Source organism: Lepus europaeus, chromosome 7 (genome assembly GCF_033115175.1).
Source record: "Lepus europaeus isolate LE1 chromosome 7, mLepTim1.pri, whole genome shotgun sequence".
NCBI lineage: Eukaryota > Metazoa > Chordata > Mammalia > Lagomorpha > Leporidae > Lepus > Lepus europaeus.
In genome coordinates, this window is record NC_084833.1 from 18,264,793 (window position 1) to 18,288,771 (window position 23,979).

The 23,979-nt window shown below is 46.8% G+C and overlaps 1 protein-coding gene across 1 annotated transcript in view; it reads left to right on the top strand.

Moving 5' to 3' along the window:
- LRP4 (LDL receptor related protein 4) overlaps nucleotides 1-20,434 on the top strand; it is a 57,896-nt gene extending 37,462 nt beyond the window's left edge. Inside the window, exons 27-39 of the mRNA XM_062197482.1 lie at nucleotides 457-619; nucleotides 735-960; nucleotides 1,309-1,612; nucleotides 2,527-2,745; nucleotides 2,921-3,055; nucleotides 4,178-4,286; nucleotides 6,399-6,543; nucleotides 6,749-6,862; nucleotides 7,314-7,449; nucleotides 11,660-11,727; nucleotides 12,562-12,649; nucleotides 14,628-14,769; nucleotides 17,082-20,434. Of these exons, the coding sequence (XP_062053466.1) occupies nucleotides 457-619; nucleotides 735-960; nucleotides 1,309-1,612; nucleotides 2,527-2,745; nucleotides 2,921-3,055; nucleotides 4,178-4,286; nucleotides 6,399-6,543; nucleotides 6,749-6,862; nucleotides 7,314-7,449; nucleotides 11,660-11,727; nucleotides 12,562-12,649; nucleotides 14,628-14,769; nucleotides 17,082-17,414 (2,182 nt within the window). The 3' untranslated portion in view covers nucleotides 17,415-20,434. The remainder of the gene's footprint in view (nucleotides 1-456; nucleotides 620-734; nucleotides 961-1,308; nucleotides 1,613-2,526; nucleotides 2,746-2,920; nucleotides 3,056-4,177; nucleotides 4,287-6,398; nucleotides 6,544-6,748; nucleotides 6,863-7,313; nucleotides 7,450-11,659; nucleotides 11,728-12,561; nucleotides 12,650-14,627; nucleotides 14,770-17,081) is intronic.
- Nucleotides 20,435-23,979: the final 3,545 nt, after the last annotated feature.

Below are 23,979 nucleotides of genomic sequence, written 5' to 3' on the forward strand. Positions count from 1 at the left end.
CTGGGGCCGTTCCATTCCCTCGTGTATAGTGTGGAGACTAAAAGCATAAGCCTTGTTCACTAAATTCCTAAAGTTGTACTTATGAAATCCATGAAGTCTGTATTCCTTAAATAAAAGATTTCTTTGGAGAGGGAGAAAAAAAAAGTAAAAAAAAAAAAAAAAAAGAAAATAGTCATAAATAAATAAATAAATAAAAGCATAAGCCTTGGAGTCAGAAAAGCAGAATTCAAATTCTTTGATCATGTATCAACTGCATCACTTTGGATCTTGTATTCCACCTTTCAGTGTCCTTACCTATAAAAGGGAGGTGACAGGGAAAATGCATACTTTGTGGTCCCTGTGAGGATTAAGTGAGAGAATGTACGTGAAGTACTTTGCAAAGTGTGTAGCATGACATAAGTGCTCCTGGTACATGGTGGCTGCTGGTATAACCAGTTAATATTCTTCTTCACTCAGGTTCATGTACTGGACAGACTGGGGGGAGAACGCCAAGTTAGAGCGGTCTGGAATGGATGGCTCAGACCGCACTGTGCTTATCAACAACAACCTAGGATGGCCCAATGGACTGACAGTGGACAAGACCAGTTCCCAACTGCTATGGGCTGATGCTCACACTGAGGTGAGAGCTCTGTGCCTGCCACCTCCTAGAAACCTGGGAAAATGGGAGAGGCTGACCAGGAGCCCCACTGAGGGCTCTCGGTCAGCTACCACCTCCTCCTCTCCTTCCTCTGTAGCGAATTGAGGCTGCTGACCTAAATGGTGCCAATCGGCACACACTGGTGTCACCAGTGCAGCACCCGTATGGCCTGACCCTGCTTGACTCCTACATCTACTGGACTGACTGGCAGACCCGTAGCATCCATCGTGCTGACAAGGGCACTGGCAGCAATGTCATCCTGGTGAGGTCCAACCTGCCAGGCCTCATGGACATCCAGGCTGTGGATCGGGCACAGCCACTGGGTGAGAAGACCCCTGGGGCCATGAGTCAGAGCCTCAGGCTTCCTGGGGCTGTCTGCACATAGAGATATCTAGTGCACAGAACTCCTTTGCAGTCAGAGAGACAGCCACCCACCTAGACCCCCTTCCAGGATCGGGCTGCGCTCCCCCAGTGTGGCTAGGATAACATTGCCCGATGCTGTCACCTTCAAAGGACTCCTGGAGGCACTCCTTCTGCCTCATGGCTGCCCAACACTGAATTCTGTCACTTAGAACAGCAAGGAGCCAGCATGAGAAAGTAGGACCTTTGTGATGTTCCGACAGAGTTCCACGCTGGGTGTGAAAGCTTGTGCTTCTGTCTTTCATCACCAGGTTTTAACAAGTGCGGCTCGAGAAACGGCGGCTGCTCCCACCTCTGCTTGCCTCGGCCTTTGGGCTTCTCCTGCGCCTGCCCCACTGGCATCCAGCTGAAGGGAGATGGGAAGTCCTGTGATCCCTCTCCTGAGACCTACCTGCTCTTCTCCAGCCGTGGCTCCATCCGGCGTATCTCACTGGACACCAGTGACCACACAGACGTGCATGTCCCTGTCCCTGAGCTCAACAATGTCATCTCCCTGGACTATGACAGTGTGGATGGAAAGGTCTATTACACAGATGTGTTCCTGGATGTCATCAGGTATGAGTAGGGCTTAGTCCTCCGGAGGACACAGACACGCTTCTCCTCCCTCCTGGGCAGGGGTCCGTTCTGTGTTCCTCAAACAGACTGGCTGATTTGGTCATTTGGATAGTGGATTCTAATTCTGACTCGTTCATTTTGTGCTATTACCACTTAGAGCCGAGTTCCAGGTTTTTGTTTTGTTTGTTTAAAAATTATATGTCAGGCTAGTATGTAAAACAGAGTCAGGCCAGGACCTAGAGCCTTGCACACCTACCATGGGACCATGAGGGAGCTCCAAGAATCCCCTAGGACTCACTGGTTAGTAGGCTGTAGCTAGTACAGGAGCCCTAGGCAAATGCCAAGGCTTGTGGTGGTTTACAAAGCTGTTTTGATATCCTGCCACAGGTGAGTATGGTTTCCCATGGCAGAGAGCCTCAGGTGGAGGAATAGGGAACATTCCTCCTGGCTCTCCCTGAGGGGTGTGATAGAGTCACAGGCTGGGAGCAGGTGGGCATGTGCCATCTGGAGAAGCCCCCCAGGTGACGATAACATGCTCTCCAACCTAAGGTTGAGTTCTCTGTTCGAAGTCTGCTGTAAAAATGCACATCTAGGTTTTGAAAATCTGCCTTTCTTATAATCACCACTCCTTGTCTCTTTTGAATATATGAGAAATGATTAACCTGTCTTCTGGCAAGACATGGGCTCAAACCCCTTGCTATTTTAAGTTAGCTGGAAACACTCCTAACCATTCATTCATTCTACAGATGTTTAACTGGGCACTTATTGTGCTGGGTGCTGGAGAAGCTACTATTAGATACTTGGTCTCTTTCTCTCTGGAGCTTAAGGTCCAGTAGGGGAACATGGATGACAAGAGTTTCAGTGTATTCTTGATTACAATCTGGTCACTCATCCAACCCTGGGTTCTCCCCAAGGCGAGCAGACCTGAATGGCAGCAACATGGAGACAGTGATTGGGCGTGGGCTGAAGACCACTGATGGGCTGGCAGTGGACTGGGTGGCCAGAAACTTGTATTGGACGGACACCGGTCGAAATACCATTGAGGCCTCAAGACTAGATGGTTCCTGCCGCAAAGTGCTGATCAACAACAGCCTGGATGAGCCCCGGGCCATTGCCGTCTTCCCCAGGAAGGGGTAAGTTGATGGCCAGCAGAAAAAAGATACAGGCAAGAAGGGTCAGTGGAAGAAAAGCCCTTGGCAGGGATGCTTATATGATGATGGTATTGTCATATGCTGTGCCCCTGTCTTCTCTCAACCTCTGAGTGCCATTTCTCCATGCCTTGGTGATGGTGGCCCTGTTATGTCCCAGGTACCTCTTCTGGACAGACTGGGGCCACATCGCCAAGATTGAACGGGCACACCTGGATGGCTCTGAGCGGAAGGTCCTCATCAACACAGACCTGGGTTGGCCCAATGGCCTTACCCTGGACTACGATACCCGCAGGTAGGAATCTTGGCCCAGACAGCCCCCTAGACACTGGGTGGGCAGAAGGGAGGATGTTGGAGATTGAAGTAGGGGGAAGGAAAAGATAGAAAGCTCCTTGATAGGTGGGAAGCAAAAACAGTGAGAAAGAGAAGGCAGCACGTCAGAGCAGTGGCTGTGGAATCCAGCCGTCCACACTAGATGGGTTTTATTTTATTTTAAATTTAAGAGAGAGAGAGAGCTTCCCCAGACACTGGTTCACTCCCCCCAGATGCCTGCAATGGCGAGGGTTGGGCCAGACCAAAGCCAGGAGCCAGGAATGCAATCCAGGTCTCCCGTGTCGGTGTCAGGAATGTAGTTCCTGGAGCCGTCTGCCTCACAGTGCCTCAGATTAGTAGGAAGCAAGACCAGGAGCTGCATATCAGACCCAGGCATTCCTGTGGGGGACACAGGCACCCTGTCAGTTTAACTGCCAGGCCACATGCGCATGCCCCCTTCCCTGGGTTTTGTCTGTTTGGCTCACATGTGTCCCTGTTTTTAATGGGAGGGCGTTTTGCAGAACACGTCTCCTGGCTGGACCATGCTCCACTCCCTCCCATCCACTCAGAGCTGATGCTTATGTTTGTTACTTGGCTTACCCCTTCAGGCACTGGGATTTGCAGCTCCTAGTCTTAGACTAAAAATAATTAGAGGATTGGAGAAGAGGGCGAAAGGGGCGTGGAAGCAGTCTGTTCCCCTTTCTGCCCACAGAAGAAAATAAAGGGATCAAAGTCACCTGGCACAGTGGCAGGATGCTCTCTCTTGTCAACCTCAGTGGGGTCCATGTAGACTGAGGTCACTTCTTAAGACCACTCGGAAGAATCGGGGCTTAAATTCTTGGGTGGGAGTCAGAGAGCGATCAAGTGGAAGATGAGACTGGGTGGTGGGTCCTTTTCTACCCCTTCCACAACAACCCTGGCTTCCTTGCTTAGGAATCATAACTGAGCTTTGGGGCTTAGAATGCCCTCTCATCACAGGTGCATCTTGACTGCTCAGAGTACCTGCCAGTTAAGCTCAGGAGGGGACACATTGTTCCTTAAGGGCAAGAGCTGGGTTCCCTGGCAGGTGTTTTGAGCAGCCACCCTTCTCTCCATTTCTTGACAGGATCTACTGGGTAGATGCACATCTGGACCGGATTGAGAGTGCTGACCTTAATGGGAAGCTACGGCAGGTCCTGGTCAGCCATGTGTCCCACCCCTTTGCCCTCACACAGGTACTGGCTCAGGAGAGAGGTAACTAAACCTCCTTGACGAGAGTGCTTCCTTGGGGTTCTCAACCTCTGCTCTAGTTGTTGTCAGTGAAGAGGTATGCTGTAAAAGCTCATTCTAGGGTTTTTTCCTGTTCCCTGAAGCCTTACCACCAAGCTCCCTGCTACTCATGACCCACCACTTCTGTGCTCCAACACCGAATAACGGTGTACACAGTCAGCTGTGGAGCTTGTTCAAGTGTGGGTTCCTGGGTCCTGGTGATAGAGAATGTACTTCATGAGGGCTGAGCCCAGAATATGCATTTTTCTTTTTTTAATTTTTTAAAAAAATTTTAATACTCTCCCTTTTTTTAAAAGGTTTATTTATTTTTTGAAAGTCAGAGTTACACAAAGAGAGAAGGAGAGGCAGAGAGACAGAGAGGTCTTCCATCTGCTGGTTCACTCCCCAGATGGCCGCAACAGCTGGAGCTGTGCCAATCTGAAGCCAGGAGCCAGGAGCTTCTTCCAGATTTCCCACATGGGTGCAGGGGCCAGAGGACTTAGGCCATCTTCCATGCTTTCCCAGGCCACAGCAGAGAGCTGGATCAGAAGTGGAGCAGCTGGGACTTGAACCGGCGCCCATATGGGATGCAGGCACTGCAGGCAGCAGCTTTACCTGCTAAGCCATTGCACCAGCCCCCAGAAAATTCAGTTTTCTAAGCACCCCTGTTGATCTTAGTGCTGTGCACAGCTCCTGCGTAAGAGCTCAAGGGGCTCATTTAGTGCCAGTAGGTGCAGTGGCTGAGAGCCAGAGTTTTGAGTACCTGCAATGAGCCAGATACCTGTCTATATTATGAAAAAAACTGTGTAACTTGGAAGAAGAAACTGAACCTGAGCAAGCATCAGTATAGTACCTGGCACGTGCTAAACACTAAATGCATGTTATTACACACCATTTACATTATAGCCAGCTGTCATTTTTGGAGTTCTAACATTGTAAAATAATTTGAGGGAAGGAAAAAGCACTTCTACTAAGCTGGGGCCCAACACAGGGATGATTAATCATTTAAAAATCTTTGTCCTTTTTTGAGAAGCATCATTCACTATGTTTTCTCTATTGTACCCAACCAGCCAAAAAAGGTATCACCTGGCTTTACTCAATGACAGGCTGCTGCTGCTGCTTCTTTTTCATATTCCAAATGTGAACCTGCAGGCTAGGACTGAACAGTTTGTCAGTCTGCAAGTTTCCGATATCATACCACAGGTTGGGAGGGGAAACCCTTTCCCTGCCCCTCCCCACCCCAGTTGAGAATTTCATGATCATTGTGTTAGAAGGAAACTGTTCAAAGAAGTAAGTGGATAATTTGGGCCAAGCCCCTGAGAAGAGGACCAGAAAGGTCAGGGACCTGGAAGAACCTCAGATTTGCTAGGTTTGGAACCACTCAGCCAACCTACTGAGTGTGAGGTGCTACAAATTCAGAGATGAATGAAACACATTCTTGTCTTTGTGTTTATTATTTTTAAAAAAGTTTTATTTATTTATTTTGAAAGTCAGAATTACAGGAAAAGGAAGAAACAACAGCGAGATCTTCCATCTGCTTGTTCACTCCCCAGATGGCCACAACAGCCAGCACTGGGCCAGGCTGGATCCTGGAGCTTCATCTGGGTCTCCCATGTGGGTGGCAGGGCCCCAAACACTTGGGCCATCTTCTGCTGCTTTTCTCAGGCCATTAGCAGGGAGCTGGATGGGAAGTAGAGCAGTTGGGACACAAACCAGTGCCCATAAGGGATGTTGGCATCCCAGGCGGTGGCTTTACCTCCTATGCCACAACACTGGCCCTCATTCTTGAGCCTAATCTGGTAAGACAGACAAACATGTAAACAAGTTACTGTAGAATGTCAAAACTCACTTGTAAAATGACTACAAGGTACAGAAAGTATAAGGAGAGAATGGTGAACTCTCTGGATCTGGGGAGAGTTCCTGGACAAAGTCCTATCAGCGGATGCAGAGAAGTTGATATGAGGGATAAGAAAAAGAGGGCATTTCAGCAAAGAGAACAGCCCATACCGAGGCACAGGCACTGTGCCAGGGTCTGACTGCTGGGTATTTACTCTTTTTTGGGTTCCTCTACTGAGCAGCAGGACAGGTGGATCTACTGGACAGACTGGCAGACCAAGTCAATCCAGCGTGTTGACAAGTACTCAGGCCGCAGCAAGGAGACGGTGTTGGCAAATGTGGAAGGACTCATGGACATCATCGTGGTCTCCCCTCAACGGCAGACTGGTGAGCTTCTGGGTACAGAGACTGTTAGTGACCAAGACAGTTAGGGCCACAAGGAGAGCCATTTGGTTCACATGATGCTGTGAGGCCTCCCTGCCCCCTAGTCCCTGGGAGTGGGGTAGCCCTAGACTTCCTCTTTTTTTGAGAAGTATTACATTGGGAGACCAGATTCTGTCTCAGATCAAACATTCATCTGCTTTTCCTCCAGGGACCAATGCCTGTGGGGTGAACAATGGTGGCTGCACCCACCTCTGCTTTGCCAGAGCCTCAGACTTCGTGTGTGCCTGTCCTGATGAGCCTGATGGGCGGCCCTGCTCCCTTGGTGAGTTGGACTGAATGACCCCTGGGACAGTAGAGCCCTTGGAAGGCTAGGTGGGTGGGGATCCGTAGCCTCAATTTTGCCCTCAGGGGTGAGGTTCCGCTTCAGAGGTTTTGTGGCAGAGCGACTGGGAGGAATGTTTTGGTTTTCTGACTTCTGGACTTAGAAGAACAGAATTCATGTCTCCTGGCTCTCAGAGCCCTGCTGTGGGAATCACCAGTGGCCTGTGCATAATTCTGTCTTCCTGACCTCTGTGGGCCAGCTAGCCCGTCTAGAGCTGTTACTATTAAATCCAAATCCTTTTTATGTACCATACTAAGAAGGGCCTCTAATGAGGGTACTTGGAATTGGGGCAGCCACAGATTGTTTTGCCCAGTTCTCAAGCTGCTATGCTGGGGTCATATGTAGAGGTTTTGGGATCCAGTGACCCACTTCAATCATCTTTTCTCTCCAGTACCTGGCCTGGTGCCACCAGCCCCTAGAGCCACCAGCTTCAGTGAAAAGAGCCCTGTGCTACCCAACACAACGCCTTCCACCTTGCATTCTTCTACTGCCCGGACCCGCACATCTCTGGAGGAGGCTGAAGGAAGGTAGGTAGGGTCAGTACAGGGTTAAGTGCCCTTTGATTGACATCACCGTCCCCACCAGGAGAAGACCATGGTCACAGCTTGATAATCCTGGCAGATGGGAGGGAGATAACATCATTAGCCACTAGTACCTGCTATTTAGGAAGGGAGGTGATACTGAAATTTGTAGATTATCACAAGGGATTCTATTTTTAGCTCTAAGGGCAAGAAGCTTTAAGAACAGCTTTAAAGAGAAATCATCCAAGGAGAGTCTCTTCTATAGCATTCTTCCCCTTTCTCTGTGACACTCACTCTTGTGTCACATTTTTTTGTTCTTTTTTTTAAGTTTTATTTATTTATTTGAAAGTCAGAGTTACACAGAGAATGAGTGGCAGAGAGAGAGAGAGAGAGAGAGAGATCGATCTTGCATCCGCTGGCTCACTCCCCAATTGGCCGCAATGGCCAGAGCTGTACCAATCTGAAGCCAGGAGCCAGGAGCCTCCTCTGGGTCTCCCACATGGGTGTGGGGGCCCAAGGACTTGGGCCATCTTCTACTGCTTTCCCAGGCCACAGCAGAGAGCTGGATCGGAAGTAGAGCATCTGGGAATCAAACATGCACCCATATAGGATGCCAGCACTGCAGGCAGCAGCTTTACCCTCTACACCACAGCACCGGCCCCTTGTGTCACAGTTTGTCTTATATAGTCTTATATAGACAAGTCTGTAGTCTTGTCTTATAGTAGCCACTGGATTATAGCTTTATGACTTGAAAAACAAAGGTTTCTGGGGGCCAGTGCTGTGGCGTAGTGGGTAAAACCGCTGTCTGTCGTGCCAGTATATCATGTGGGTGCTGGTTCAGGTCCCAGCTACTTCCGATCCAGCTCTCTGCTATGGCCTGGGAAAGCAATAGAAGATGGCCCAAGTCCTTGGGCCCCCACACCCATGTGGGAGACTCAGAGGAGGCTCCTGGCTCCTGGCTTTGGATCAGTGCAGCTCCGGCCATTGCAGCCATTTGGGGAGTGGGCCAGTGGATGGAAGACTTCTCTTTCTCTCTGCCTTTGCTTCTGCCTCTCTGTGACTCTTCCTTTCAAATAGATGAATAAATCTTCTTTTTAAACAACAAAAAGCTTTCTGTAAGGGGTGAGGTATGAGACTTTAGCTTATAATGACCCAAACTCACACAGGTACACACATATACCATTATTATATAAGTGAGCATAACTACAAACAATTCTCAAATCAAGTATAAAATATTATATTTCATTAAATTAAACACACTGTTAATTTTAAAATGCATCCTGGTGTAAGAGATAATCTGAAAACATGCCCAATATCAATTCTGAGATGCTAGTGATCATTAAATCACATTCTTATTTCAGAGATATTAGAATATAGGAGAAAGTGTACAAGTTAAAGTTGATGAAATATGAGTTAGAGAAATTTTTATAACTTTGCTTTTCATTTATACTTTAAAAATAATAAATTAGGGGCCGGAATTGCGGCACAGCAGGTTAAATCCTAGCCTGCAGCGCCAGCATCCCCTATGGGCACTGGTATGAGTCCTGGCTGCTCTACTTCTGATCCAGCTCCCTGCTGGTGCACCTGGGAAAGCAGTGGAGGATGGCCCACATCCTTGGGCTCTTGCACCCAAGTGGGAGATCCAGAAAATTTCCTGGCCTCTGGCTTCGGATTAGTTCAGCTCTGGCCATTGTGGCCATTTGGGGAGTGAACTAGGGGATGGAAGACCTCTCTCTCTGTCTGTACCTCTCTCTAACTCTGTCTTTCAAATAACTAAAATAAATCTTAAACTAATAATAATAACAATAAATTAGAGGGGATGGCATTTTTGTACAGTGGGCTAAGTTATTGCTGTGATGTTAACATCTCATATTAGAATGCCAGTTCAAGTCCCTGCTGCTCCACTTCTGATCTAGCTTCCTACTAATGCATCTGGGAAAGCAGTAGAAGATGGCCCAAATATTTGAGCACCTGCCACCCATGTGGAAGACCTGGATGGAGTTCTGGGGTCCTGGCTTTAGCCTGGCTCAGACATGGCTGTTGCATCCATCTGGGGAATGATCCAGTAGATGGAAGATATTTCTTTTTCTCTATCTCTTTCCTTCTCTCTCTGCTTTTCAAATAAATGAGTAAATCTTAAAAAAAAAAAAAAGAAGAAGAAGAAGAAGAAAAAAGAAAAAGGCCAATGTTGGTCCAGTGGGTTAAGCCACAGCCAGCAGTGCTGGCATCCCATATAAACACCAGTTCAAGTCACAGCTGCTCCACTTCCAATCCAGTTCCCTGCTAATATGAATGGGAAAACAGCAGAGAATGGTCAAGTGCTTAGGCCCCTGATACCCATGAGAGAGAGCCAGATGACGTTCCAGGCCTGGCCTGGCCCAGCCCCATCCATTGCAGCCACTGGGGAGTGAACGAGTAGATGGAAGGTGTCTCTCTCTCTCTCTCTCTTTCTCTGTAACTCTGCCTTTCAAATAAATAAATGAATCTTAAAGAAAACAGACAAACCTGGAAATAGAGATAGGAATAAGGCAGAAATGGTTACTCATGTACTTACCTCTGATTATTGCATATTTTTATGTCTGCCTTCTCAGATACTTCTCCAATTAGAGGTTTTTTCCACTGCAGTAGTCTATTTTTTAATATTAGCTGTAGCCTACAAGGTGTACTTCATTTCGATTCTGAAAGCAGAAGCAATAATCCTAAGGAAGAGCTCTAGATTCCATGCTCCTTAAGCTGTAAGATTTGCATAGGATCAAATTCATGGGCTGCGTGCCCCTTTCTGTCTTTCTAGTACAGTTTGTAAAGAGAAGCAAAGAGCCAGGTATACACATGTACCTTTCTCACTAATGTTTAAGTACTGCCAATCATGATTAGTCTCTGATTTTCTTTAGGCTTATTTAGACAGCTTTTGGCTCGTCCTTGGCACTTTTCTTACTGTCACAGTTCTATTAGACAGTGCAGGGCATCTTGGTGTCAAGTACTGATTTTTTAAGATTTATTTATTTAGTTGAAAGGTAGAGTTATAGAGAGGCAGAGGCAGAGAGAGAGGTCTTCCATCCGCTGGTTCACTCCCCAGATGACCGCAGTGGCCGGAGCTGTGCCGATCCGAAGCCAGGAGCCAGGAGCTTCTTCCAGGTCTCCCACATGGGTGAAGGGGCCCAAGGACTTGGCCTATCTTCTACTGCTTTCCCAGGCCATAGCAGAGAGCTGGATCGGAAGTGAAGCAGCCAGGACTTGAACCGGTGCCCACATGGGATTCTGGCACTGCCGGTGGCCCTACCCGCTATGCCACAGCACCGGTCCCTCAAATACTCTTTCAAGTAGCTTTCCTCCGGCCTTTTAGGAGATGTCTTTAATTGCTTACTCATAATGTGCCACAAAGAAGTTACCTTCTGAGCATTTCAAGTTAGTCTTTTGAGAAATGCCTCTGGATGCTTTGCATATTCCCTTGTGAAAGAATAAAGGGAAGAAAAAGAGTTTTTATTTACTTTTTTTTTTTTTTTTGACTTTGTGTTATTTAGACCTTGTGACTAGTGGCTTCATCTGACTCAGCCTGGTATTTTAAGAAAGCCTATTTTTGATATCTTTAGCGTTCTTTCTGTATACTTCCAGCTCACTCCCAAACCTGCTTCTTATTTTTGCTAAAGACCTTATTATTTTTAAAATGTTTATTTTTCATCTACTTGAAAGGCAGAACAAGAGAGAGAGAGAGAGAGAGAGATCGATCTTCAATCTGTTGGTTCACTTCCCCCCAAATGTCTACAAGACCAGGACTGGGCCAGGCCAAAGTTCAGAATCCCAGAACTCCATCTGGGTCTCTCATGTGGGTGGCTGGGTCCTAAGCAGTTGAGGCTTCATTTGTCTCCTGGGGTGCATTAGCAGGAAGCTAAGTGGGAAGCAGAACAGCTAAATTAAACCAGCAGTCTGAACGGGGATACAGGCACCCCAAGCAGTGGCTTAACCTACTGCACTATAATGCCTGCCCCTCATTTTTAAAGATTCACATTGAAAACACAGATAGAAGCTTGAAAACAGAGATTCACAATTTCTCTATTTCCTGTTCTTACCATCTCCATGCTCCTGATAGGTCCCATCTTAAAGCCCCACTTACAGACTTTTCTCCTTATCCTCCCCAGGCCTTTCCTCCTCTCCTGGGGGAGGGCGAGAGCATTCCTGGATACAAGTGGCCTTACATTCAGTTCTTTATGCTCTGCAGATGCTCTGAAAGGGATGCCCAGCTGGGCCTCTGTGCGCATTCCAATGAGGCCATACCTGCTGTTCCAGGTAAGCCCTGAGTGTCTGTTTGTGGAAAGGAAGATGTAAGTAATCTAAGTCTCCACTGGTATGTTTTATGACCTGCATGATAGTGTGTTGGGACTGATGACCTGTTTTCTTAGATTAAATGCATAGAAATAATCATAATAGCCTTCACCACTTATGGTGGGCTTTCCATATGGCTGGCATTTGATAAGCCATGGTAGATGCCATGTATGTGTGTATTTAAGTATAGCAGTGCCTCCCCTTATCCACTCCTAGTCCCCCAGGGGATACCTGAAACTATGGGTCGTACTGAACCCCTATATTTATATACTATTTTTTGCTATGCACACATAACTAAGATTAAGTTTAATTTATAAATTAGGCAGAGTAAGATGTCAACAGCAATTACTAATAACAAAATAGAACAACTATAGCAATACGCTATAACAAAAGTTATGTGGTCTCTCTCAAAATAAATTAATTCCCCATTGCACTATAGTAATATTTTCAGACCAGGGTTGGCCATGGGTAACTGAAACAGCAGAAAATGGGGACTTCTGCCAGCCTTATGAATGATTTATTCTTTACATGTAACTAATGAGAAAATGGAGGCTTAGGAGTGAAGCATCTCTTCTTAAATCGTGTGGCTAGTTGGAGATACTGGCAAAGTGATGGGTTTCTTAGCTTCCTTGCCCCACTTCCTGTGGCCTCTCCTCTGAATAGGAGGTCCCTAGCCAGCCTCGATGGTGTGGGACCCACCGTCTACAAAAGGAACCCCTCATCTTCCAGCCCTTCACAAACCAGACCAGCCAGGAGGTTACTCGTGGTCCCTGCCTAGCCTCTCTCTGTTCCTCCTAGGGGAAGGACTTCATATCAGCTACGCCATCGGTGGACTGCTCAGTGTTCTGCTGATGTTGGTGGTGATCGCAGCTTTGATGCTGTACAGGTAACGTCAGCCGTGCTGCAGAGGCCGCACGCTCGTTGGTCCTCAGTAGCACATGCGGGATCTCCTGAAGCTCCACGGCTCAAGGAATTGACTTCTACCAGCCTTGTTTCTCTCTTTCTTTCCTTCTTCTTCTTTTTTTTTTTTAAGATTTATTTATTTATTTGAAAGGCAGGGATGCAGAGAGAGTGAGAGAGAGATCTTCCATCTGCTGGTTCACTCTCCAAATGGCTGCAACAAGCTGGAGCTGAGCAGATCTGAAATCAGGAGCCAGGAGCTTCTTCCAGGTCTCCCACATGGGTGCAGGAGTCCAAACACTTGGGCCATCTTCTACTGCTTTCTGAGGCCATAGCAGAGAGCTGGATTGGAAGTGGAGCAGCCAAGACTCAAACCAGCACCCATATGGGGTGCTGGCACTGCAGGCAGTGGCTTTACCCATTACACCACAGCACCGGCCCCTGACCAGCCTGGTCAGAGCAGCAAAAGGAGAATGAAAACTCAAATGCTTCTCTTCTTCCCCAGTCACAGCCTAAGCAACCCTTAGGATTTTCTTTATAGACTAGGATACTAAGGGTGCAGAGGATGTTACCCAAGGGCACACAGTAAGAGGCACAGCTGGGACCTACTCTAGCATCCTGGCTTTTCCCACTGCCCCACACTATCTCCAACCATTGACACAAGCATAGCCACTTACTGCAATACTGGTTGATGTATCATTGCTTAGTATCAACCATTCCGGCAAAGAGAATGTGTTCTTTTCAACTTAAAATCTTCTTTTTAGTCCTTCCTTCTTTATATTTTTCCCTAAATGCTTTAAACACAGCTTATAGAAAAACTGCCTGAATTTTTGCTGCTGCTGCTCATAATTAATAAAATAATAATAATAGTAACAGGTACCACTAAATGGATATCCACATCACTACAACCTCGTAACATAGGCATTATTATTCCTCACTTGACAGGAGAAGAGCTGGGGCTCAGAGAGTTTAGATTATGTCTACAAACATTCCAAGTAACAGAGGTGGGATTGAGGCAGATCTGTCGTCCCTAAAGCTTAGTGTATCAGCTGTCATCACAAATTACCCTAACACTTAGCAACTTAGATGACAATCACTTATTATTTCAGTTTTTGTGGGTCACAAATTTGGATGCAGCATAGCTGAGTCCTTCTCCCTCAAGGTCTCTCACAGGCTCGGGTGTGCTGTCCTCTCAAGACTTGACTGGCGGCCGGCGCCGCAGCTCACTAGGCTAATCCTCCGCCTTGTGGCGCTGGCACACCAGGTTCTAGTCCCAGTCGGGGCGCCGGATTCTAGGGAAGGATTCCTTTTTAACACACTCACCTAATGTTGGCAGGATTTAGACTGTGGGATCGAGGCCTCCCTCACTGATTCCCCGCCTTACACCATGGCAGCTTGCTTGCCCCAGAGCAAGAGCAAAAGGGAAACATTTGGCGCAGTGGTCAAGACACCGCTTGGGACACCCACATCCCATTCAGAGTGCTTGGTTCAAGCCCCAGCCCTGAATCCAATCCAGCTTCTTGAGAGGCCTCGGGGCATGGCTCAAGTACCTCGGTTTCTGCTGCTCACATGGGAGACCTAGGTTGGGCATGGGCTCCTGGTTTCAACCTGGTCTAGCCCTAGCTAGTGTGGGCATTTGGGGAGTGAACCAAAGGATGAAAAATCTATCTCTCAGTCTCTCTCTCACTGCCTTTGGAATAAAATGAAAAATAAATAAATAAATAAATAAATAAATATTTAAGGGGGGGGTAAGGAAGAGCAAGCAAACGCAGAAGCCAGTTTTTTTGTCAATCTAGTGCCACCATCTTTGTGTACTCTTTTCGTTAGAAGTGAATCATCAGGTGCAGCCCATGCTCAAGGGGAGAGGATTTAGACAGTTGTGAGTTCCAGGAAGCAAGGATCATTGGGACAGGTATTATCCCTTTAAAGACTGAAACTAATTTCTCATCGCTTTTCCTCTAAAGACACAAAAAATCCAAGTTCACTGATCCTGGAATGGGGAACCTGACCTACAGCAACCCCTCATACCGAACTTCTACTCAAGAAGTGAAAATTGAAGCGGTCCCGAAGCCGGCCATGTACAATCAACTGTGCTATAAGAAAGAGGTAAATTTTTAAATGTTTTTGGGGGTTTATCTTTTGGTGGGGGGAAGAAGGAGGGATTATGCTTTGGTTGCCTAGGGAGATCAGTAGAGACTACGGAGTAGTCTCATCTGCCGTTTTGGAAGTTAGAGTGAGCAGAAGAATGGAATGTGGAGAGATCTAGAGTCTTTGAGGGGCCCTAGTAGAGTGAGGTTAGAAATCAGCTGCATAAGAGTTAGATCTGAAAGCAGGGAGTGTGCATCTCTTTGCCAGGAGATACTTTTCCAGGCTCATGGATTCTTTCCCTCCTGGAATTGTCCTTCCCTTGCTGTGAGGCTGTGCCCCTTTGAAACAAGGGGGTTTTCCTAGACAACACTCAAAAAATCCAAGAACTTCTGGGCACCCTTTACTAACCTCTCACCCAAGCTGGTGGCACTTATTTCTGGGAATGGCTAGATTTTTGCTGTCCTTCCTCTTAGCACAGATGTAAGAGATTTCTCTAGAATTATGAAGGTTTATGTATTTGTTTTTGTGAACTCCTTTGTCACTTCAGTAGAAAATTATTTGCTGAGTATCTAGGCATGAAAAATAGTCTCATTTCCTACAAGCCATCGGTAGCCTTAGGTTTCAGATTTTTCTAGTCTGATAGAACCCTTGTATTTTCTTTTAAACCTTGAAATCTTTCATCATAAGTTATTCCTTCTGAAGACCCTAGAGTCAGTATGCTTCTTTGCCCTGTGAGTTCAGTCAGAACCTGGCTTCAGAACTGCGGGGCTCTCCTGCTTAATGATTACACTTTGCATAATTAAGGATGTCCTTTCTGGATCCATGAATTCCCGTGTTAAAAAAGCTTCCACTACAGTCCAACAGAAGCTGCAGGGATAGCTGGGAGTTCTAGGAATGGTAGACCCCCGCCTCAATGTCTTCAAGAGAAAGACTTGCAGATTCTGGGATCCTGGAGTGTCTGCGACCCCAGAAAAGAACCACGATGAGGGCCATAGATGAGAACTGAAAACTGTGTGACCTCTCTCTCCTGTTGTCTGCTTCTTCCTCAGCAGCTCTTTCACCCCCCTGATAGTCTTTCACCCTTTCTCTTCTGATTTCCTCTTGATTTCAGGTACCTGTTGCTGTGTGTTTGTGGACGGAGTGGTGTCCCCCAGATTGCTAGTGCTACATCCCCCCACCTCCTCCTGACTTACCCAGCGTGGTCCTGATAAAGACTGCATGGCCTGCATCTTACCTGACCCTAATCTCAGCCTGGAGGGTGTGCTTGATGAATGGGCATCTCTGTGTGTGCTTGTGTGCTCCGTCTCTCTGCACGATCAAGGGAGATGTTACTTTCCCAGTGCAGGGATCATGTTTTAGATTTTGTAATCATCAGAGCCCCAAGCACGGTATCCTGCTTAATGTTGAATTGGAATTAATAACAGAGAGCGGCAGTTGCAGGGCTCTTGGCAGGAATGCTGGCCCGGGGACAGATTCCAAGCTAGGATGCACTTTCCTCTGACAGTGGCAGCATGTTAGCTGCCATTGAGGAACCCATAAAGGGGAGGCCTGTGCAAAACTCAAGGCTGTGCTTGGAACAATCCCAGGTTGTTGGGAATGGTCCCAGGGCTCGAGAGAGCAGAGCCAGAGGAACCTCCCCCAAAAGGTTATGGGTTATGGAACCCCACTAGATTGACATTTAGAACCCAACTAAGATTTTTCTAGAGCCTTTCTGTCTTAGTTCTCAAGTTCTCTCCTTAACAGAATTAGAAAAAAAAAATAGTTAAGAACTAGCACAAATAGTAGTTTAAAATCCTGAACAGATGCACATTTAATTACTTTGTCATTTGCTTTTGGTTATTTATGTCAGCTTGAAGGCCCATTAATAAGCCACAATAACAATGTAACAATAGCTAACAAATTTTGGTGCGTTTTATGCCAGGTATCCTGACAATTGCATTGCACATATCACCTTGTTAAACCCTGACACCAGTTGATTGGGAAGTGTGGAAACTGTAATTCTCCCCACGCTGCAGATGCGCAGACTAAGTTTTAAAGACATTAAGTAATTAACCCAAAATGACATAGCCAGCGTGTAGCTGATGCAGGACTGGAAGCCATGGTTCTTTCCCCTCCCTGTATGATAACCAAAGTAATCACCATAGCTGCTCCTCTCCTTTTATGCTAGGCTTCCTATTTGAGATTTCTTCTGTCCAAGTTTCCCCATTTGGTTGTGGGATCTTTGTACTCTTCACACCCACGCTTACCCCATCTACTTCCTTTTTGAGTTCACCATGAGATCCTTTGTAGAAAGCCAACCGACTGACCATGTCTCCCCACTCTCACCCTAGGGAGGGCCTGACCATAACTACACCAAGGAGAAGATCAAGATCGTAGAGGGAATCTGTCTCCTGTCGGGGGACGATGCTGAGTGGGATGACCTCAAGCAGCTGCGCAGCTCCCGGGGGGGCCTTCTCCGGGATCACGTGTGCATGAAGACAGACACGGTGTCCATCCAGGCCAGCTCTGGCTCTCTGGATGACACGGAAACAGAGCAGCTGTTGCAGGAAGAGCAGTCTGAGTGTAGCAGTGTCCACACTGCAGCCACTCCAGAAAGACGGGGCTCTCTGCCAGACACGGGCTGGAAACATGAACGCAAGCTCTCCTCAGAGAGCCAGGTCTAAATGCCCATGCTCTCTCCCCTGCCTGCCTGTTCCTTCTCCTTTATGAACTTAATGGTCCTTGTGCTCATTTGTACAGCAGGCCCCCTTCCTATGTGCTCATCCTCCTCCTCCTCCCACCCCATAATTGCTCCCAAGTCTTCCCTGGGAGCTGTTTGGCACCTGAGTCCATAACTACCTGGGCACAAGAAATGATGGCACATGTCGAGATGTAGACCTGGATTTTACCATGAACTTCACCACTTGTACTTGGTCCTGGGCCCCCTGAAACTGGGCTCAGTAATGATTCCTCATCAGTGTAGAGCTCCACCTCCCCTTCCCTTGGTGCCCTCACTGCCTGCCCCACAGCACTGATGTAGATGATGGCATAAGACTGCACCCTCCCCCATCGCAGCTGGCATGACAGCTTCTCCAAGAGAACTCGCCCACCAGGAGCTGGGACGGGGTCATGGGTAAAGAGGGGGATGAAAGGTAGAGGCTGAGAGAAGAAGGAAGAGTCAACCAGCCGGTCTGGGCATCTGGGAAACCCACAGCCTCAAGTGTATTGGTGACAGGGAAAAGCTTTTGGGGGCAGTTGGGCCTCAGTGTCCCGTCCATTGCTGGCAGTGGATGCTATTCTTGTCCTAGGAGTCAGTGTTTCATCAGCTGTAGATACTGATGAGATGTGAGTGTGGCACAAGCTATTGGAGAATGCCTGGAGCTGTTGTCTATCCTCAGAGGTCTGGGGCCCCTAATACACAGCTACAGGCTGATAGCAATTCCCTCCTGGTGGCACCACTGGCCAGGACCTTCCTGAGTCTTTCACTCTAAGTAACCAGGTTGTGAGGCAGTGGCTTGGGTGACTGTTGGCTTTTGGGGCCAACTCAGACCGAGTCTTAAATGTCTAAGCAAAGCTCTGCTTCAGCCATACAGCATCCCCCTTGAGCTTTAATATTCTTCCATTCTCTCCCCCATTCTCTGGGGTTCTGACGGAAGAGCCCCCAAAACGATCTTTCAGAAAAGGACCAGAGGTTTTCATCAATGATGAGGAAGAGCAATTAAAGACTTGGGACACCTGGGTGTAAAGAGACGCATGCATGAGGTTGAACCTCCTGTGTTCCTTGTTGAGTGCTCAGGGATCTAAGTCAGTGGACAGACAGCCTGTGGCTCTGGGCTGAAGTTCCTGTTCCAGCTGTCTTCTCAGCAAAGTGACCGACTTCCCATGCTGAGATGCAATTACCTGGCTCACGTCGTCACACCAAGGCATGTGTCAGGGAAATTGAGATTTTTTTTTTTTTCTGCCCTAAAACGTCTCCCTCGCTTTTTTTTTTTTTTTTTTTTTTTTTTCTCCTAATGTTGGGAAAGGAGGTGTGGGGAGCTAGTTGGCTTTTTTTGACCTAGCCTTGTAGCACCAGCAATATCCAAAGTCTAGTGGTGAGAAGGGCTAAATGAAGACGCAAAGGGGTAGGTGAGGAGTTGAAAGATTAAAAAGAAATATGGAAGAAACCACCTTTTCCAGCCCAGGGCAAGAATTCTTTCCAGGAATTAATTCTGTCCAGGATTTAATTTTAATTAGCAGGAGAGGGTGACAGGGGCTGAGAATGGAGGGGAGGGCTTCTAGGGGAAGTTTTCCTAAGTTGAAAGAGCTCCTGTGATTATTGGTATTGAGAAATCAACTCCAACTATGTGGGTGAAAAGGGACAAGAGCCGATGTTTGCCAGTCAGTTCTAAAATGGCAAGAGAGATGCCAAGCCCTGAGCCCTGTAGAAGGCTCCAGCTTGGGGCCTACCCTTAGAGCTAGACGAGGCCAAGAAGATTTCTCCAGCGCACAAAGTGAGAAAGGTAAGGTGCCACTTCCAAGGGGAAAGGGGACATTTCACACTTGATGAGGCAGTGAAAGAAGGAGCACTTTGAGTCCTCAGATTTGCCATTGGGATGGAGGAGAAAGTAGAAAAGTGACATTTTCTTAATGAGAGAGGGGGAAAGATCTTATTGCACTTGGGCTGTTCAGAATGTAGAAAGGACATATTTGAGGAAATACCTATTTGAGCACTGATTTACTCTGTAAAAAGCAAAATCTCTCTATCCTAAACTAATGGAAGTGATTCTCCTGCGCTCATGTGTAATGGTTTTAACGTTACTCACTGGAGAGATTGGACTTTCTGGAGTTATTTAACCACTATGTTCAGTATTTTAGGACTTTATGATAATTTAATATAAATTTAGCTTTTCTTAATCACCTCGCCTGGCTTGGAGTCATAACTAATCCTGCACCTGCTGTTTGGCAGACCCATGCTGTGTAAAACCCACTTGCAGCTATCACCTCTAAGTCCCCAAGGGTGTGGGGACTCTGAAGAGCCATAAAGGCTTTGAGGTTCCTGTGGAAGTTTCAGCTCATCCTGAGAGGACAACTCGAGACCAGAGTTCATTGACTTGGAAAACCCTCATATCCTCTGGAGGAGGGGTGACGGTTTCATCTTGAAGACCGACTCTGGTTGGCAGTGTCTGCTTGAGGTCCAGTGTACCCTCACTGGGGGAAGTGTCATCTCCTTTGGAGCCCGGATGGCAATGCCATGGCACTTATACCATGTATCTTCCAGTCTTTGAGGACTTCCGTGTCAGAGAAATTGAGTTTGCTTTGCAGCAATGTGCTGAAAGATGGTGACAAGGAGGGCTGATTCCACTCCCAAATCTGTCACCAGCTCTGTTTGGTCTTTGTCAGCTTTCATAGTTACTCTGAGAGTAGATCAAATGATCACTAAGATTTCATTTATTTTAAAAAGCTGTCTTCTCATAGCTCATCCACTACATCTCAAGACTGGAATGGGAGTTGTGGGGGTGGGAGGAATCCCTTCTCCAGTGCTATAGACATGCTGTTCTTCAAGGAAAACAGGGAATCATGCTAGTTTCAATACCAGATATAGAAGTTGATGCCAAGTCTCAATAATTGATTTTTTTAAATCATCACTGTCTGCTCCCATTCATTCATCTCCTCCTATGGACACCACCCATCTACCCATGCATAAACAGGAAAGACACAGCTCTGGGAGTCTGGTAACATCACTACTATCCCTCCACAAAAAAAAAAAAAAAAAAAAAAAACCTGAAGCATCTTGTATTTAAGTGATAAAATATGTGAGTATCAACCGCAGTGTATAATTTGCCCAACTTTGGTGAGGGGGTCGGGGTGCTAGGACAAAAGCAAGTGGAACAGCTCAAGGACAACTGTCCCTCTCATGCCCACTCTTCTCTTTTGGGGAAATGCATACCCCCACCCAAGAAAAAAAGTCATCTTGGGGATGAAAGAGGGGTTGAAATTTCCCTTTCTGGTTCTCTGGATATAAAACCTGAAACTCATAAGTAGGCAGAAAATGGGTCAAATTCTAACAAACAAGACATATTGTCAAACTAATGGCATTCAAAATAGCCACTGCCCTTCAACTGTACAAAGAAATTGGAACCTAAGAAGAAAAGACCTTTGGCACCCCCAGAAAAACAGGAATTGAAGCTTTCACCAAACTTAAACGTGAAGAACACAAAGGCAATGATGCCTAGCAACGTCGAGGAAACATCTACAAGAGGGAAGGTGCTTAAAGCTCCAAGTGTAATGCACTGACATTCAAGGATAGCCAGCAAGCTTTGGTGCCCTGATTTATGAACATAATGAAAAATGTGATTGAGTCCTTTTATGACTTAAGAAACGGCCTATATCTTTTCTTCATATGTAAAGATGACTCAACTGATCCACTTGATAGGATATGTGTGTTTGGATTGTTTTAGGCAGTCTTTGTTTTAAAACATTCCCTCATTCACCCGTTTATTTTTTCTCCAGATCATTTTCACATTAACCAGCTGGCAGAAGCTAGCGGAGCTCAGCACAGGAAACAGATATTTCCTGTCAAGTATCCAACTCACAAATTTGGACTCCTTGACATGACATTAAGACAGATCAAGGGGTACAGCAGGTTAGGCCTCTGCTTGGACACCTGCATCCATGGTTCAAGTCCCAGCCACTCTGCGTCCAATCCAACTTCCTGCTAATGTGTCCTGGGAGGCAGTGGATGTTGGCACGAGTGCTTGGGCACCTGCCACACATTTGGGAAACCTGGATGGAACTCCAGTCTCCTGGCTTCTGCCTGGCCCAGCCTTGGCTGTTGTGGGTATTTTGGGGAATGAACCAGCAGATGGAAGACATCTTCTCTCTGCTTTTCAAGTAGTTGACAATAAACAAATAAGCATTAGAGAGAGAACACGAGGGCAAGCAAGCTACTCTATTGAAAAACAAAACAATATGAAAAAACAGCCTAATTATGGGTCTGAGTTTAAACCCAAGGGCTAAGTTAGCCCCAGGCTGCACAGTTGGCTTATGTCATTTTACAAGAAACAGTAAGGAACTCGTACATATCCTGCCCTTCCCTGTGGTTTTCTCTTCAGCTCTTAAAAGCATGTTGATAGCCAGCTAATGGGGTCCCTATCTCTCCCATTCACCTTCCTCCGTGGTGGGGCTGATGCTTCTGTGGTCAACGTCCTTGGACAGCCTGCATTTGGGGGCTATGCCAAGTGGAAAAATGGGCAATGAGAAAAGAAAAAGGTTAGTTATTCCTTTGTTCAACCAGAACCTATTAAATGCAACCGAGTGCAAGCTAGGATAGGCCTTGTAATGTTGGGGACTAAGTAAGGCATTATAACCTATAGCTATTTGAGATTTTTTTTTTTTTTTTTGACAGGCAGAGTGGATAGTGAGAGAGACAGAGAGAAAGGTCTTCCTTTTTGCCGTTGGTTCACCCTCCAATGGCCGCTGCGGCCGGCGCATCGCGCTGATCCGAAGCTAGGAGCCAGGTGCTTCTCCTGGTCTCCCATGTGGGTGCAGGGCCCAAGGACTTGGGCCATCCTCCACTGCCTTCCCAGGACATAGCAGAGAGCTGGCCTGGAAGAGGGGCAACCGGGATAGAATCCGGCGCCCCAACCGGGACTAGAACCCGGTGTGCCGGCGCCGCAAGGCGGAGGATTAGCCTGTTAAGCCACGGCGCCGGCCTGAGATTTGTATTAATGGTACCACTGCTATCTCCAGATAACAATGCAGGGGCACCTGGACTGATAGTTGCAAGGACTTAATCATTGAAGCTGCTCATCTAGGGCTGGAAATATGGATCCATGGCCCTTGGTAGGCAGAATGCAGCTTGTGATGACAGTGGAAGGAGTACTGCCCCAGTATTAGCAGGCTTCTCACAAATGCCTAGCACAGTGAGCAGCCACAATGTCTGACATTTGTTCCCTGCTTCTGGTTGCAAGAATACAGTGTTCACCTCGATATCTGATGTCCGCAGGGTAGCACTGCCCCTTATGGAGAAGAACCCTTGAGAGGCCCTTGCAATAAGAAAGGCACACATAATGCTAATAAATACACAGATAAAGTGCTATTCGATGATAGTCTTGGGTTGCAAAAGATGACAAACATTTATTGAGCACCCACCATGGGCAAGGTACTGTTTCAGGTTTCTATCCTGTTATCTGTCAGACTTCATCTCTTACTATCCCGCACTGCCTACTACTCTGCTCCAGGTACACTGGCCTCCCTGTTCCTCAAACCTGTCAGGCATGTTCCTGACACTGGGGCTTTGTGTAGCTGTTCTCTCGGGCTGGCCCTCTCTTCCCCTAAATATATTCATAGCTAACTTTTTGGCTTTCCTCAAGTCTTGGCTCAAATGTAATCTCAGTGAAACCTGCTCTGGCCACCCTTTTGAAAATTATCATTTTTCCAACTCTACTTCCCTTTTCCAACCTACAACTCTACTTCCCTTTTACCCTGTTTTATTCTTTTTCTCTTTTCTCACTATGCACATTACTCAATAGCATGCTATAGAATTTATTTATATATGGATTTTCTGTGTTTCCTCCCTATAATGTGAGCTCCATGAAGAGAGAGAGAAATTTTGAGGGGAGGGGACTACTTTGTGCTCAAAACAGTTGCTCCACATGCTAGGTGCTTAATAAATATTTGTTGAATGGCTGGAAATTGATATCTAATGGCCACCTTCTGGTAGGACTGTACTTAAACCATTAAAGACAAAAAGGGGCTTTGCCATCTTGTTCTGAAACTATTCCAGGTCCCACACTGTACACATTCCTTTTTTTATTTTGAAAGTATTATTTATTTGAGAGAGAGCTCCCATCAGCTGGTTCACTCCCCAAATGCCAGCAACGGCTTGGGCTAGACCAGAATGAAGCTGGGAACCAAGAACTCTGTCTCCTCCATGAGTGACAGGAACCCAGTTACCTGAGCCATCCCTGTTGCTCCCTAGGACTGCAGTGGCAAGAAGATGGAGTCAAGAGCCCAAGCTAAATATTGAACCCAAGTACTCTGATATAGGACACAGCCATTTTAACCACCGTTCCCCTGTACAGATCCTTTATTGAGCGAATTCCAAGTTACTATCACCTTTTCCTTAAATATAGTCTTCATTATTTCCAGTCATCTTTAAGCTGTCATTGACAGATAACAGAAGACTATTGCTGTACAACCCCTACCCATTTCTCAAAGGTTACTGTGAGTATTTTGCCTTGATTGATGCCTGTCCTTTCCCTTCAT